Source organism: Dryas octopetala, chromosome 7, assembly GCF_963921425.1.
Source record: "Dryas octopetala chromosome 7, drDryOcto1.1, whole genome shotgun sequence".
Taxonomy (NCBI): Eukaryota; Viridiplantae; Streptophyta; class Magnoliopsida; order Rosales; family Rosaceae; genus Dryas; species Dryas octopetala.
Genome location: NC_141372.1, coordinates 2,978,975 through 2,992,202, shown reverse-complemented (window position 1 = coordinate 2,992,202; position 13,228 = coordinate 2,978,975). Strand labels below are relative to the sequence as shown.

General features: G+C 35.7%; 2 protein-coding genes across 2 annotated transcripts; one reads left to right on the top strand and one right to left on the bottom strand.

Annotated features, from left to right (window-relative positions):
• Positions 1 to 3,413: 3,413 nt before the first annotated feature.
• SLOMO (F-box family protein) lies at positions 3,414 to 10,582 on the top strand. The gene is made up of 18 exons (XM_086251653.1): positions 3,414 to 3,527; positions 3,644 to 4,231; positions 5,023 to 5,284; positions 5,386 to 5,518; positions 5,950 to 6,049; positions 6,142 to 6,339; positions 6,426 to 6,696; positions 6,783 to 6,881; positions 6,971 to 7,059; positions 7,198 to 7,297; positions 7,386 to 7,556; positions 7,965 to 8,117; positions 8,366 to 8,526; positions 8,613 to 8,811; positions 9,024 to 9,490; positions 9,575 to 9,638; positions 9,874 to 9,960; positions 10,097 to 10,582. The coding sequence occupies exons 2-18, from the start codon at positions 3,777 to 3,779 to the stop codon at positions 10,175 to 10,177; spliced, it is 3,090 nt and encodes a 1,029-aa protein (XP_086107779.1). The 5' UTR covers positions 3,414 to 3,527; positions 3,644 to 3,776; the 3' UTR covers positions 10,178 to 10,582.
• Positions 10,583 to 10,910: 328 nt separating this feature from the next.
• On the bottom strand, positions 10,911 to 13,041 carry LOC147278480 (uncharacterized). The gene is made up of 7 exons (XM_086251604.1): positions 12,827 to 13,041; positions 12,652 to 12,691; positions 12,486 to 12,556; positions 12,174 to 12,268; positions 11,704 to 11,771; positions 11,338 to 11,448; positions 10,911 to 11,210 (listed from the first exon to the last, which is right to left on the bottom strand). The coding sequence occupies exons 1-7, from the start codon at positions 13,035 to 13,037 to the stop codon at positions 11,078 to 11,080; spliced, it is 729 nt and encodes a 242-aa protein (XP_086107730.1). The 5' UTR covers positions 13,038 to 13,041; the 3' UTR covers positions 10,911 to 11,077.
• Positions 13,042 to 13,228: the final 187 nt, after the last annotated feature.

Genomic DNA, 13,228 nt, shown 5'->3' with positions numbered 1-13,228 from the left:
TTCGGTGAATTATTTGGAGTCTCGAGCTATTTTTGGTGAATTTCTGAAGTTGGAGAAAATAGAAAATATGAAAATTTCGATAATTTCGATAAATTTCGATAAATTTTGATAAATTTCTGTCAATTTCTGTAAATTTTGGTAAATTTCGATAAATTTCGGCGAAATTTTTAAAAATTTATTAAACATGTGTTTCGATTTCGACACTCTAAAAAAACGAAATTTATTTCCTTGGTTGGTACTTGGTTGTAAATCTTAGGCTGCGTTTGGTACCCTATTCAAAAAGGGTTTTTTGTATTCAAAAAGCGTTTAGAATGATTCTTGAATTTGTGTTAATTTGAAGTAAACTCTTTATTATTTTGAATGATTCTTGAATTTGTACTCTAAAATTTTGTTATCAATCTTAGGTTACGAACCTTGTGTATAGAGTATCGGGTCTCAGGTCCGGGATTCCGGGCCCTGGTTCTCAAATCTTGGGTCTCGAGAGTTAGGTATTGAGTCTTAAGTTCAAACTTTAAAGCCTAAATCCTTATACAAACAACATATTGGAAAAAAAAAATTTATTTTAAAAAATATCAACCAAACAAGTTTTCAAATATTTTAAAATTTTAAAACAATTTTTAAGTTCCATACCAAACAAGTTTTCAAATTTTAAAAACTGAATTTAAAATCTCATATTTAAAAAATAGATCCATGTTTTTTATTTTATTTTTTGAATTGGATACCAAACAGTGCCTTAAGTTCCATAGAAGGTTTGAATGTAAAAGCTGCAATATTTGAAAGATGAGGCAATGAAGTCATTGAGTTGGTGGAGGCTAAATCATGGCTGGGAATTGAGATAACATGTGCCGTATATCATATAATTATATAAATGCATTTAATAGTAGATAATATATTTATATTACAATAGTGGAAAAATGAACTTATCAACGTTTAAAAATTAAAAATCGTCTGCATGACATGTGTGGTGTCCATTTAAAGAATATTTATGAGATATTCAATAATGTCACACATATTTTGGTTCCTTCGATGAATTTGTAGCACTCCTTCCCAAAATTAAAGTAAATAAGACAAAAGAAAAATCATTCACACTTGAACCAGTTACCTACTTACCTTTAAGCATGCACGTGATGTAATTGTAGTATTAATCTACATTTTAGAAGAATTAGATCTTAATCTCCACTATTATTGATTATTTTCTAGGGAAACTTGTTTAATGAGTTACTATGCGCGGTTGTGTGCTAGTAAGACTGTAAAAGGTCCATCACTTTGCAGCACTCTCCATCTCCAATTCTCCATAATGTGGTTAATTCTTAAGTTCAAATCTCTCTAGCTCCTCAGTGTGATTTGAAATAAAAATACAAAAAAAGTTTTGTTTTTTCTTTGGGTGTTGAAATCGAAATTTGGCTTTAAGTAATCATTTCAGAAAGTTATGGTTTAAGAGTTAAGACTTGTTCATGGGGTGTGCAAAGTTCAGCTAGTGAAGTGTGGCAAACTTGGATCGAGCTCAATATCAAGCGCATGGGCAGTTTTAGACCAGCCCAGACATATCGGATATAGATATATGCATATAGGCCCAAAATTGAGATAAAAGGCTTTTTGAGGAGGACATAGTGATGGAGAGACATGGGCTGGCCCCATTGTGGAAATCATATAATAGCACATATTAATCACTAAACCCATTTCTTTTTTGGTGATTAATCAGTAAATCTACTTAGACAGCCATTGTTTATAAATTTATAATGTGGTAGTAGTGTATGAGAAATTCTTGAGTAGGGCTGTTTGCTCACGTATGTAGTATCGTTCAATGCTACAACGTTATATATCTGTTTACTTTAAATTGTAAATTTTACTTGAAATAAGCATACATGTCAGTGTATTATTAGAGATTGCATTATACATATGGCACAAATGTCTTATTGAAAAATATGTTATTGTGTAACATATTGTATTATTTATAAATAAAAAATGTACATCCAGACATAATTTCATATGGTCAAAATCTTTTTTAGTCGTACATAGTCAATATTTTACATTAACAATTTGATAACCTTTGGCCCAAAAAAAAAAAAAAAACCAGTTTTGACAATGTGCGGCAAAAAAACATCTTCAGTTCTATAAGTAGGGCCTTAAACCAGAAGAGGGTTCAAATTCAAGTGCATTTGAACTACAACTGTGAATGGTGTCGACCATGTAGATGGACAAGCTTTAGGCGTTGTTGAAGGATTTATGGACTTACGGGTTTACCAACATCTTTTTGTCACCATTGACTGATTACATGGGACCCACCTGTTCCCCCCTATTTGGAAGTTGATGACACTGTCTATTGTCTGATGTCAAAGGCCCCCCCGCATTGCCAAATGCCTAATCATTCTTAATTATCAAATTTCAGATTAATTACATTTTAAAGAATAATAACGTCTTCTAAAATAAGCCCATTAATATTTAAAATAAAAATAATAAGCAAGGAATTTGGATCATTTCTAAAACTGGTAATTATATTTCAATAAGCATGGAAAACGCCTGTTGGCCCAAACAAAAAAAAGCATGGAAAACGACTTAACCCATACCTAGGGGCATTACCAAACAAGAACTTCAAAAAGAAATGAAAAATTCAATTTTTTTTTTTATAACAATGTAAAATACGATATACGAATAATAAATTTATGTAATCCATAATATTCCATGTATAAGTCATATAATCATTTCTAAAAAGGTATTATGAACATTTATATATGAGATGCATATAACTCATAAGCCAATAAGGTAGAGAAATAAAATTATTGACACTAAAAGTCAAGATTATGATGTGTTATGAGTTTGATTTTATTCTATAAGACAAAGTGAAACAAAAGTAATCCTTAATTATGATTTATTATTTATTGTACTGATATTAATTCAAAATTAGTTTTATTGGTACAATTAAAAAAGTATAAGTTTTTTCATGAGAAAAAAAATGATTAGTTAAATCAAGGGGGTTATAACACGGGTCTTTGTCTCTTTCGTAAAAGAACTAATTATTTATTGGTGTAGTAATATTTCTTGTCAAGAAGTTTGATGTTGGAATTTCTCAAAACAGATTTGTAAAATTATTTTGTTGTATATTTCACTTGTTTTTTAAATAATGAAAATCATTGTAGGAGTATTATTCTGTTTTTTTTTTTTTTTTGTTTAGAAAAACATAAATGTTTTATTGAGTATTTCCCGGATAGAATTCTGAGCTTTCCTTATAGAGAAATGGAACGCAAAATAAAATCTTTTAAATCAGGGAAAAGCAAAACCAATAGTGAAAGACAGTGGAAATTAAAAAAAAAAAAAGTCTAAAAGTGAAATAAAAGAAGAACGGCGTCGTATATTATATATTATATATAGTTTTGCTGTACTTTTTTTTTAATAGGTAGACTCTATTGCAGACCTGCATTTCCGTTCAGAGTAGAAAGTACACACAGAGAGATTATATGAGGAGTTCGAAGCTACCATAAAATCGTCCTCGGCAAATCACCTCTCAGGATCCCCTCCAGATCCATCAAGTCTCTCTTTTTCTTTAATGCAATTTGTATATTTCTGTACATATCGATATCAATTCTTGTGTATTATGTTGAATAATTCAAATTTAAGAAAATCGAATCCTCGGTCTCATTTCTAGGGTTTCAGAAAATTTTCCATCGCGTTCTGTCGCAATTAGGGTTCAATTTTGGGGCCGGAGTTGGGAGGGAATAGAAATGTATCGGATCTTGACTTAGGGTTTGCAAAGTTCTGATCTTTTGCCCTCCGGGTGCATGAAGATTTGGTGCTGCCTATGCTTCAACCAAGAAGACGAACCAGGAGAAGAGGAAGATAAAGAGGCGGTCGAGGCTATCATGAAGGAAGAAGATAAAGAGGTCGAGGCTGTCATGAAGGAGGGCAATTTCGAAAATGAGGGCAACTCCGAGGGGGGCGTTATTGAAAATGGCGAGGAATCCGTGGGTGGCGGCGGCGGCGTTCAACGTTTAGGGCTGGTGGCCAATGGCCGTGACCGTGACGACCACATGAGATTGTTTGAGGGGATGGTCCAAGCAATGCGTGGTGGTGCGCATTGGGACGAGTCGGTTTGTGTTGGCGCTCTTGCCACGTTGAGGGCTGCGATTAGGACTCCTATTCGGCAGTTCGTTGGCGAGAGTAGCTCGGCTGCCACCGCAGTTGATGGTGATCACGATTCACACCATAAGAGAGCCAAAGTTCATGCCTTTTCTCCGTGAGTTCTCACTCTCTATTTGTCTCTTTGTAATCTTTTCCCTGGGCGTCGAATTTTGCTCGATTGTTAAGTTTTAGGTAATTTGCTATAGGGCTTACTCGAATTTGAACCTTAGTGGCTACTGGGTGGCTATTTATGTGTTTTGATTCTGATTGGGGCCTTAGGAACACGAGTTATTATCACAATGAGATTATGTGGGTAGGTACCATATTTTTCGAACAAACCATCGGAAGTGCATCCACAGTTGGTATGGAACAATCTGTGGTGCTTTATGTTCAATGCTTCAATGAAGGTGATGGGGACTTGCATGTCTCCTATACCTGAATCAATTTGTTTCATTACTCTTACATGAGCAATCAGTTAAATGAACAATACACATTAAATTCAGAAGGGTGATTACACTAGGCATGTATAGAAGATATGGTTTGATATGGTGATTACACTAGAACTATCGTTTTTAATGAGAAGTAGTGTTTTATGTCACAATTGTGCATTCTTTGGTTATCAAATTCATGATTGTTGTTCTGTTATAGGATAAAAGAAGTGACGAGTCCAACCATTATTAGTCATTCCCTTTTGATTTGCATAAATGTTTCACCTTTTATGAAAACATGAGAAGTAAGCTGTTTAACATGTAGTGTCATATATACATATATATATCTGATTTAGATTGATGATGCAGGTGCAGATTTATCTGACATAATGTTTTATAATGTAAAGTGTATTTTTGACTTAATGTGTGCTACATTGTCTCATATACTTATTATTGTCTTTGACACTATCTGTTGCAGTGATTTCCATTACGCAATGGCAATGTCTTCAGGTGCTGGAAACTCCAGTACCTCTGCAGACAGAGACTACGGAATAGGTCAGGGCTCTAATGCCCCACATAAGAGCGAGAGTTGTATTCATAATTTTGCACTGAATAATGGTGGTGAGGACAATCCTTTTGATTCTGGAAGTGGGAAAGATGATGAAGGAGATAAGGGTGGCACTTCAAAAACAGAAGAGTTAGTAGTTCGGATGGATCTTACAGATGATCTATTGCATATGGTAAGCATTACTTCGTGTATATGTGTATTTGATTCAAGGAGCTGATATAAATTTTTGATGCTAACAATGTTATTTTTCTTTCCAATTCTGCTTGTTTTCAGGTTTTCTCTTTCTTGGACCACAATAATCTTTGCCGAGCTGCAATAGTCTGCAGGCAGTGGCGAGCTGCTAGTGCTCATGAAGATTTCTGGAGGTGTTTGGATTTTGAGAATCGGAACATATCTGTTGAACAATGTAAGTTTTACTTTATTTTTGTGGTTTACTGCTGAATCTGTTTTCTAAAATACAAAAATTAAAGATATAGTTGTGCCAAGTAACTGGAGAGTTTGTCAAACTAGTGGTCATTGATGTGTTTGGGGTCAAAGTCTGTCTTCCTCCCCCTCCCAAATATTTCATGTTTCTCATATTTTTGGTGGTGTGTTTCATGTGGCTTGTGCTGCTGGTGTTCTGTGCTAGTTCAGGCATGGATGATGCATTTGTGAAGTGTATATTGTAATGTGGATTTATCAGTTATAGTTTGAATTTGTAAATTGTGATGGAAGTGTGTGAATTTTAGTAAAAGTCTTCAACATTTGTATGACTAATTTTATTATAGTTTGGGTCATTTTATATTTTTTATTCTAGATAAACAATTGGGTACTAATTACTGTTATATGAAATTACAGTTGAGGATATATGTTGGCGGTATCCAAATGCCACAGAATTGAACATTTCTGGTACGCCTGCTATTCACTTGCTTGTCATGAAAGCAACCTCTTCATTAAGGTAAATTGCTTTACTTATTCTCAGGTATGTATCCTATGATTGGTGCTTAAGCCTTGTGTATTTTCTTGTTTACATATCTTATTTTTTCTCAGGAATCTTGAAGCTTTAACCCTGGGGAAAGGGCAAATAGGGGACATATTTTTCCATTCCTTAGCAGATTGTCAAATGTTGAAAAGTTTGACTGTGAATGATGCTACTCTTGGTAATGGTATCCAGGAGATAGCTATAAACCATGATAGACTGCGTCACCTTCAACTAACAAAATGTCGTGTTATGCGCATATCAATCAGGTGAAAAAGTTTGGATGATCTCTTAACTTGACTGTCACTTGCTATCAATTTGGTTAAAGTTGTGTGCTAAATCTGTCCTTTTGTAGGTGTCCACAACTTGAAACTCTGTCTTTGAAGCGCAGTAACATGGCACAGGCTGTTCTTAATAGCCCTCTTTTGCACGACCTTGATATAGGTTCTTGCCACAAGCTTTCAGATGCTGCAATTCGTTCAGCAGCAACTTCATGTCCTCAATTAGAGTCTCTGGATATGTCAAATTGTTCATGTGTTAGTGATGAAACACTACGTGAGATAGCACTAACTTGTGCTAATCTCCATGTTCTCAATGCATCATACTGTCCAAATATATCCCTAGAGGTTAGGCTTTATAGGTTTTCACCCTCTTCGTTTTAGTAATATTTAGATAAATTTTTATTTGACATGCTTCCTTGTTTTTTTGGAAGTCTGTAAGACTGCCAATGTTGACAGTTCTTAAGCTTCACAGTTGTGAGGGCATCACTTCCGCTTCAATGGCTGCAATATCTCATAGTTATATGCTGGAGGTTTGAATCTTGTGTCAGATATTGATAATGTCTGTGCCATCTCATTACATGCTTTGAACAATTTAATCTGAAATAATTACTTGTTGCAGGTTTTGGAGCTCGACAATTGCAGCCTATTGACCTCTGTGTCCTTGGATCTGCCACGCTTGCAGAATATTAGACTAGTACATTGTCGCAAGTATGCTTTTACACTTCCATTTCATCCTCCCTCCCCTCCCCTCCAAAAAAAAAAAAATCAAAGCGGAAATATACCCCCCTTGGAGATGACTATTTGTTTATTTATTATTATTTTTTTAAAATTGTAATTCTTTTACAGATTTGCTGATCTGAATTTGCGAAGTATCATGCTGTCATCTATAACGGTGTCTAATTGCTCTGTGCTCCACCGTATCAACATCACCTCAAATTCACTTCAAGTATGTATTTTGATGTCACAATCTGATTCCTTGTGTGTAATGTCTTGATCATTTGTAATTCTGAATGAGTAATCTTTTGGACTTGCAGAAACTAGCATTGCAGAAGCAAGAGAGCTTAACAACGTTGGCACTGCAATGCCAATTTTTACAAGAAGTGGACCTTACAGACTGTGAATCTTTAACAAATTCTATATGTGATGTTTTCAGTGATGGTGGTGGATGCCCTATGCTTAAAACTTTAGTTCTTGAAAACTGTGAGGTTTGTGGATTTGTCTCTTCTCCTTAGCTGAATTAATATTGTTGAGAATTGATATGCTAGCACGTGGATTGATAGAGGCCTTGGTATTTTGACATTCTTTGACGTATTCTCACAATGACCCTGTAAATTGATGCCATCAACGAGTTAGTTGAAACTGTATTGTCGACAAATATATATAACCTTTTGGTCATTCTGTGAATGTTATAGTGGCATGTGAAGAAAAGAAATCTGTGATTGTTATATATTTGCGGATGCTTGAATTGTTGTTCCAGGAGGGTTGAATCATCCTATTTTACTGAATGATTTATATCAGTGTTATAATTACTTACGAAGTGTTATCTTTGATGGGTTTTGATGCATTCTCTGTTTAGCTGACATGACGCTTTTTTTTTTTTTTCTTTCATCCAGAGCTTAACGGCAGTGCGATTCAGCAGCACTTCTTTAGTCAGTCTTTCACTTGTTGGTTGCCGGGCAATCACTTCTCTCGAACTGACATGTCCCTATCTTGAACAAGTTACTTTAGATGGTTGTGATCATCTTGAAAGAGCAGCATTTTGTCCAGTAAGTGAGAATGATTGTAAAGTTGATTCTGCTGCTGAGTATGTGTGTTCGAATTATTGATTCTTTCTTTTCTTTGAGCATTTAATTTTTAGATATGAGAGCAGAAGTGATAAGATTTTTAAGAAATTTATAAATTTTAGAACGCAAGTTCTGCAATATGCATGATTGTTGCTTATTTAAATAAAAAATTTGTGTAATGATTACTCAGCCAATGGAAAACTGAATCCTTTTCTCATCCATTTCTTCAGGTTGGTCTTAGATCACTCAATTTGGGAATTTGTCCTAAATTGAATGCACTCAGTATCGAAGCGCCAAACATGGTGCAGCTTGAGTTAAAGGGATGTGGTGTATTATCAGAAGCATCCATTAATTGTCCACTCTTAACATCTTTGGACGCTTCCTTTTGCAGGTTATGTTCTTTACTTTATTATACCTTCATGTCCTCGTTCCCCCCACCCTGCCAAACTAAAACCGGTTTTAATTTTGCACATGCAGTCAACTTAGGGATGATTGCTTGTCTGCAACAGCTGCTTCATGCCCGCTGATTGAGTCTTTAATTTTGATGTCATGCCCTTCTGTTGGTTCTGATGGACTCTACTCTTTGTGCTGGCTTCCAAATTTGACTCTGCTTGATTTGTCATACACTTTCTTGATGAACTTGAAGCCAGTTTTTGAGTCTTGTATGAAACTGAAGGTAATTTTTACAACCCATACTTTGCTTGAATTTTTTGTAACATGGAGCATGCTGTTCCTCCTTACCATATAATATTTTATGTTCATTCAACAGCATGTGTCACGTTTCTTTATATGAAATTAAATTATGTGAACCTTGGGCAACGTGTCACATTTCTGCATTCAACAGCTGTTTATGACCTTTTTTTCTTATTTTTCCTCGTGTTCTCCCAGGTGTTAAAATTACAAGCATGCAAGTATTTATCTGACTCATCCCTGGAGGCTCTTTACAAGGAAGGGGCTCTTCCAGCTCTCCAGGAACTGGATTTGTCTTATGGAACCCTATGTCAGTCTGCTATTGAGGAGCTTCTTTCTTTCTGTACACACTTAACTCATGTGAGCTTGAATGGCTGTGTGAATATGCATGACCTGAATTGGGGTAGTAGTGGTGGGCAGCCTTCTGAATTGTCTAGTATTTCTGTCCCATCTGCCATGTTTGCACCTGAAAATGCCCTTGAGCCAATTGAGAAACGAAACCGTTTACTGCAGAACCTCAACTGTGTAGGTTGTCCAAATATTAGGAAAGTTCTCATTCCACCAGCAGCACGTTGTTTCCATTTGTCGTCATTAAACCTTTCTCTGTCTGCAAATTTGAAGGACGTTGATGTTGCTTGTTACAACCTCTGTTTTCTTAATTTGAGGTATTTTGTTTAAAAAATCTTTGTATGACTAGTACTTGATTTTTATGCTGTTTTCTCTGCCTAACATTTCTGTCTTTTATTCAGCAATTGTTGTTCTTTGGAAGTTTTGAAGCTTGACTGTCCTAAACTGACTAGTCTCTTTCTTCAGGTATGCATTTCGTTCCTTATATGTGAGATCTCTTTTCACCATTTCCTTTACATTTTATTTTAATATTTTTTTCATGTAATATTCATCGGTAAGGTGTATATTTATTTTATATGTATTTTTTCCCGAATTTTGGTTTGGCTGTATCTTTTCACCAGCCATTGTTGTGAAGGACTGCAAACTGCTTCCGTTTACTGCTGTTAACTAATCTTTTTTTCTTGCTGGGACTTTTTATTAGTCTTGCAACATTGATGAAGCAGCAGTGGAAGCTGCCATATCAAAATGTAGCATGCTGGAGACTCTTGACGTTCGTTTTTGTCCCAAGGTAGGGCATAAACTTCAACCCTCTCTCTCTCTCTCGCACACACACACACACACATATATATGGTGCTATGATGTTTTTTTAAAAGAAAACCCTTTTATAATGGAACCTAATATTGGCTTTTTATGGTGGTTAACAGATATGTCCGTTGAGCATGGGGAAATTACGCGTGGCATGCCCAAGTTTGAAGCGCATCTTCAGCAGCCTGTCACAGTCATGATCAGAGCAAGCAATGTATCTTTTTTCCTGGGATCTAATAACTTGGTTTGAAGTCGGGACCTAATAACTTGGTTTGAATTCGGCAAGCAGATTTGGTAATCTACGAACTTGCATGTAAATGGTGTCATCTATTTTGCTTGTATTTGTTGAAGTATATAGGTAGCAGACCATAGGCGTCTTATGTAACCATACAATAAGGAATTGTTGTTTTTGTGTTGAATTACAGTTGTTCATCTTAAAGTCAATTGTTCAGAACGTGTGAAATTCAAAAACAATCTGATTTCTGTGTTCTGTTTGTATAGTCTACTGTATTGATATGTTATTATGTAATGATACAATAAATTATTTTTGTTTTTATTTATTCAATTAGGGGTCTACTATATCCAGTTCATGGAGTTTCCATTGACGGTAAGTTTAATATATGTGATTGTTAGTCGTTGTCACGTTGAAGTGTTTGATGTCATTTACGACTGGAGCATCAGCAAGAACTGTGGTCTAATTCGGGTGATGATTATACTATTAACAAAAATGTTTTAAATTTTCGTTTCAACTAGGGAATATGATCATTACCCTTCCTTTTGAAAGATAGGACATTATACTGAGAAGCAACCTGCTTCCAAGTTCTAATGCATAATATGAAAAAGTCTGCTACTATATGGCATACAATCCACATCTAAGGTATATTTTTTTCACCATGAGATATGGTTGTATATCATAGTCACTGTACAAAATACTAAGCCCCATCCATATAATGCTTTCATTCATCAGCAGGTAGGATTCAATTGCAAGTCTTGTTGGACTCACGAAGCTTCAAACCATAGATATAATGTGAGTAAGAAAAACAAGAATCATCATACAGACCATCCATGTATATGTTAGGAAAATTTCATGGCTCATAAATTCATAATATTGATTCCAATTGCTTCAGTTCCGGGTCTGAGATATCAAGATCTGCATTCTCTAATGAGTTCCTATAAGTATCGGCCGCAACCTTCCCTTTGTCTAGCACATCTGGGGGAACAGTTTTGAGGAGGCTGCAAAAAGGAAGGTCTTCAGAATCTCTAGTTTTGTCGCGTATATGAGAATTAAAATTGTGAACAAAAGAAGATGAAGATAAAGACATGGAAAAAGAAAGAAACAAGTAATACTATAAAGATTTACCTGTCCAATGCATTAAGAGCAGTATTAACCTGTGCCTTCATTGAATTGACTTTAGCTTCTCGTTCATTTCTTAATGCCAGCAAAAGCAAGGAATCCAGTTCCTCCAAGGCCCTTCAAAAGTTGAAATTTCACTGGCCTTAAAGTTAGTTGACATCAATAATAAGCTTGTGGCTGTTTTTGTATCCAGTCCAGCAGAGCCATGTTTCTAGCAGCTTCATTTGACTAAACTAGAGTAGATGCTCAGTCATATCTATTTTAGTCTCTATGCTATCTAGGAAAAATTGACACAATACATCTCTATATTTTGTAAATGCAATTCATGGTTACATAGAAATATGACTATTTTCATCAAGAAATTAATAGTACCTGAGACATTGATCAACATTGCTAGAAGCAGTTTTCCCATTGCCACTGTCTGAAGCATACTGTGCCACCTATTATAGTTGCGAAGAAAATTTCCAAAGCTCTTAGGAATTCATGTACAGAAAAACTGCCATAAAGCAAATGGATAGGAGCATGAAGAGTGGTCCTAAAATACCCTCTGATATGAAACCAACGTCGACAAGTGTAATAAAATTTCAGAGAACAATTTACAAGACTATTATAATTAACTAGAAAACATGCCAAGTCCATAAAGTTGAGGGGGGAAAAGTTTGGCCATTTTGTACAAGGGGAATTGCTAGAAAATAAGATAAGAGACCCCAAAGGCTTAGAGCCATTCTAGTTAAGTTCAGTAAGTCACTAAACAAAACTACTCAAATTCATAAACTGTATGAAGACAAAGAAAACTGAGAGTATTTTGCAAACAACAATCAACAGAGAAATCCTCAACTTACAGCTCGAATATTTACACGAAGGGACGCTGCAGGGCCTGAACGTAGTAGAGACCGACAGGTAGCGAACTGGGGTCGATCACCTTCCAGTGATTTCTCTGCGGTTGTTGAAAGATTATATAAGCACTATTATAGTGGAATTAAGGAGTGTGTAAAATAGAAAGAAGAAGCATCATAAAAAGGTCGTCTCTAACTCTTTGGAAATTACCATAAATAACAAGAGTACATGCATAAGCATAACAAAATCATTATAAATCATCAACATTGACAACACAGAAATCAGTGGTCAAACAAAACAAAAAAAAGGACAATTACCCAAGTCCTTGATTTGTAACTGGGTCAATATGACTGGGGGTACATAAACCTCAAGCGGGTCAAGCTTTTTCCTGGGTTATCAAATTTTGGGTGAAAGTTTAGCTTTAACAGTAAGATCTTCTAATTAAAGACTAATTAAGAGCTAAAAACTAATCAAAGTCCTTACCTTTTCACATACTTATCAAACATGCTGCCAGCAACAGCATCTGTAGTAAGACTTGTTTGTCAAGAAAATGCATAGCACTAAATTTTGAATTAAAAATCTTTAATTCTCTTTTCTTTCCAACCAAACAGAGAACAGGAAATAGGATAGAAACACAATAGGGTTTTAAGAGGCTCACGGTTGGGGACAAAGAGCAACTGAGAGAGAGGGAGAGACAGAGAGATGGAGACCAATCGCCTGCTCTCCCGCCAATTTGAGGGCGACAATGCGCACCTCACTCGCGGCAAATTCTTAGCTTTTGTTGCGATCTTTATGGGCGATGAAAGAGGGGCAGTTGAGGAGATGAAGGGGGTGACGCTAACGTGCGCGGTGGTGCTCAATTGGGCCATGCCAACAGAGCATCCGACCCGTTTCTCACTCTTCTTTTCCGGCGGGAGCTGTCTAAGACACAGATAAACGAGGAAAAATCTTCCAAGTCTTATCCGCTTGGTTACGTCGAACTTCCATATTTGCCCTTAATTTCTTTTATTTACAATTCTAGCTGTTGGTTTAGTGCTAGGACCACGTTCATAAACTACCT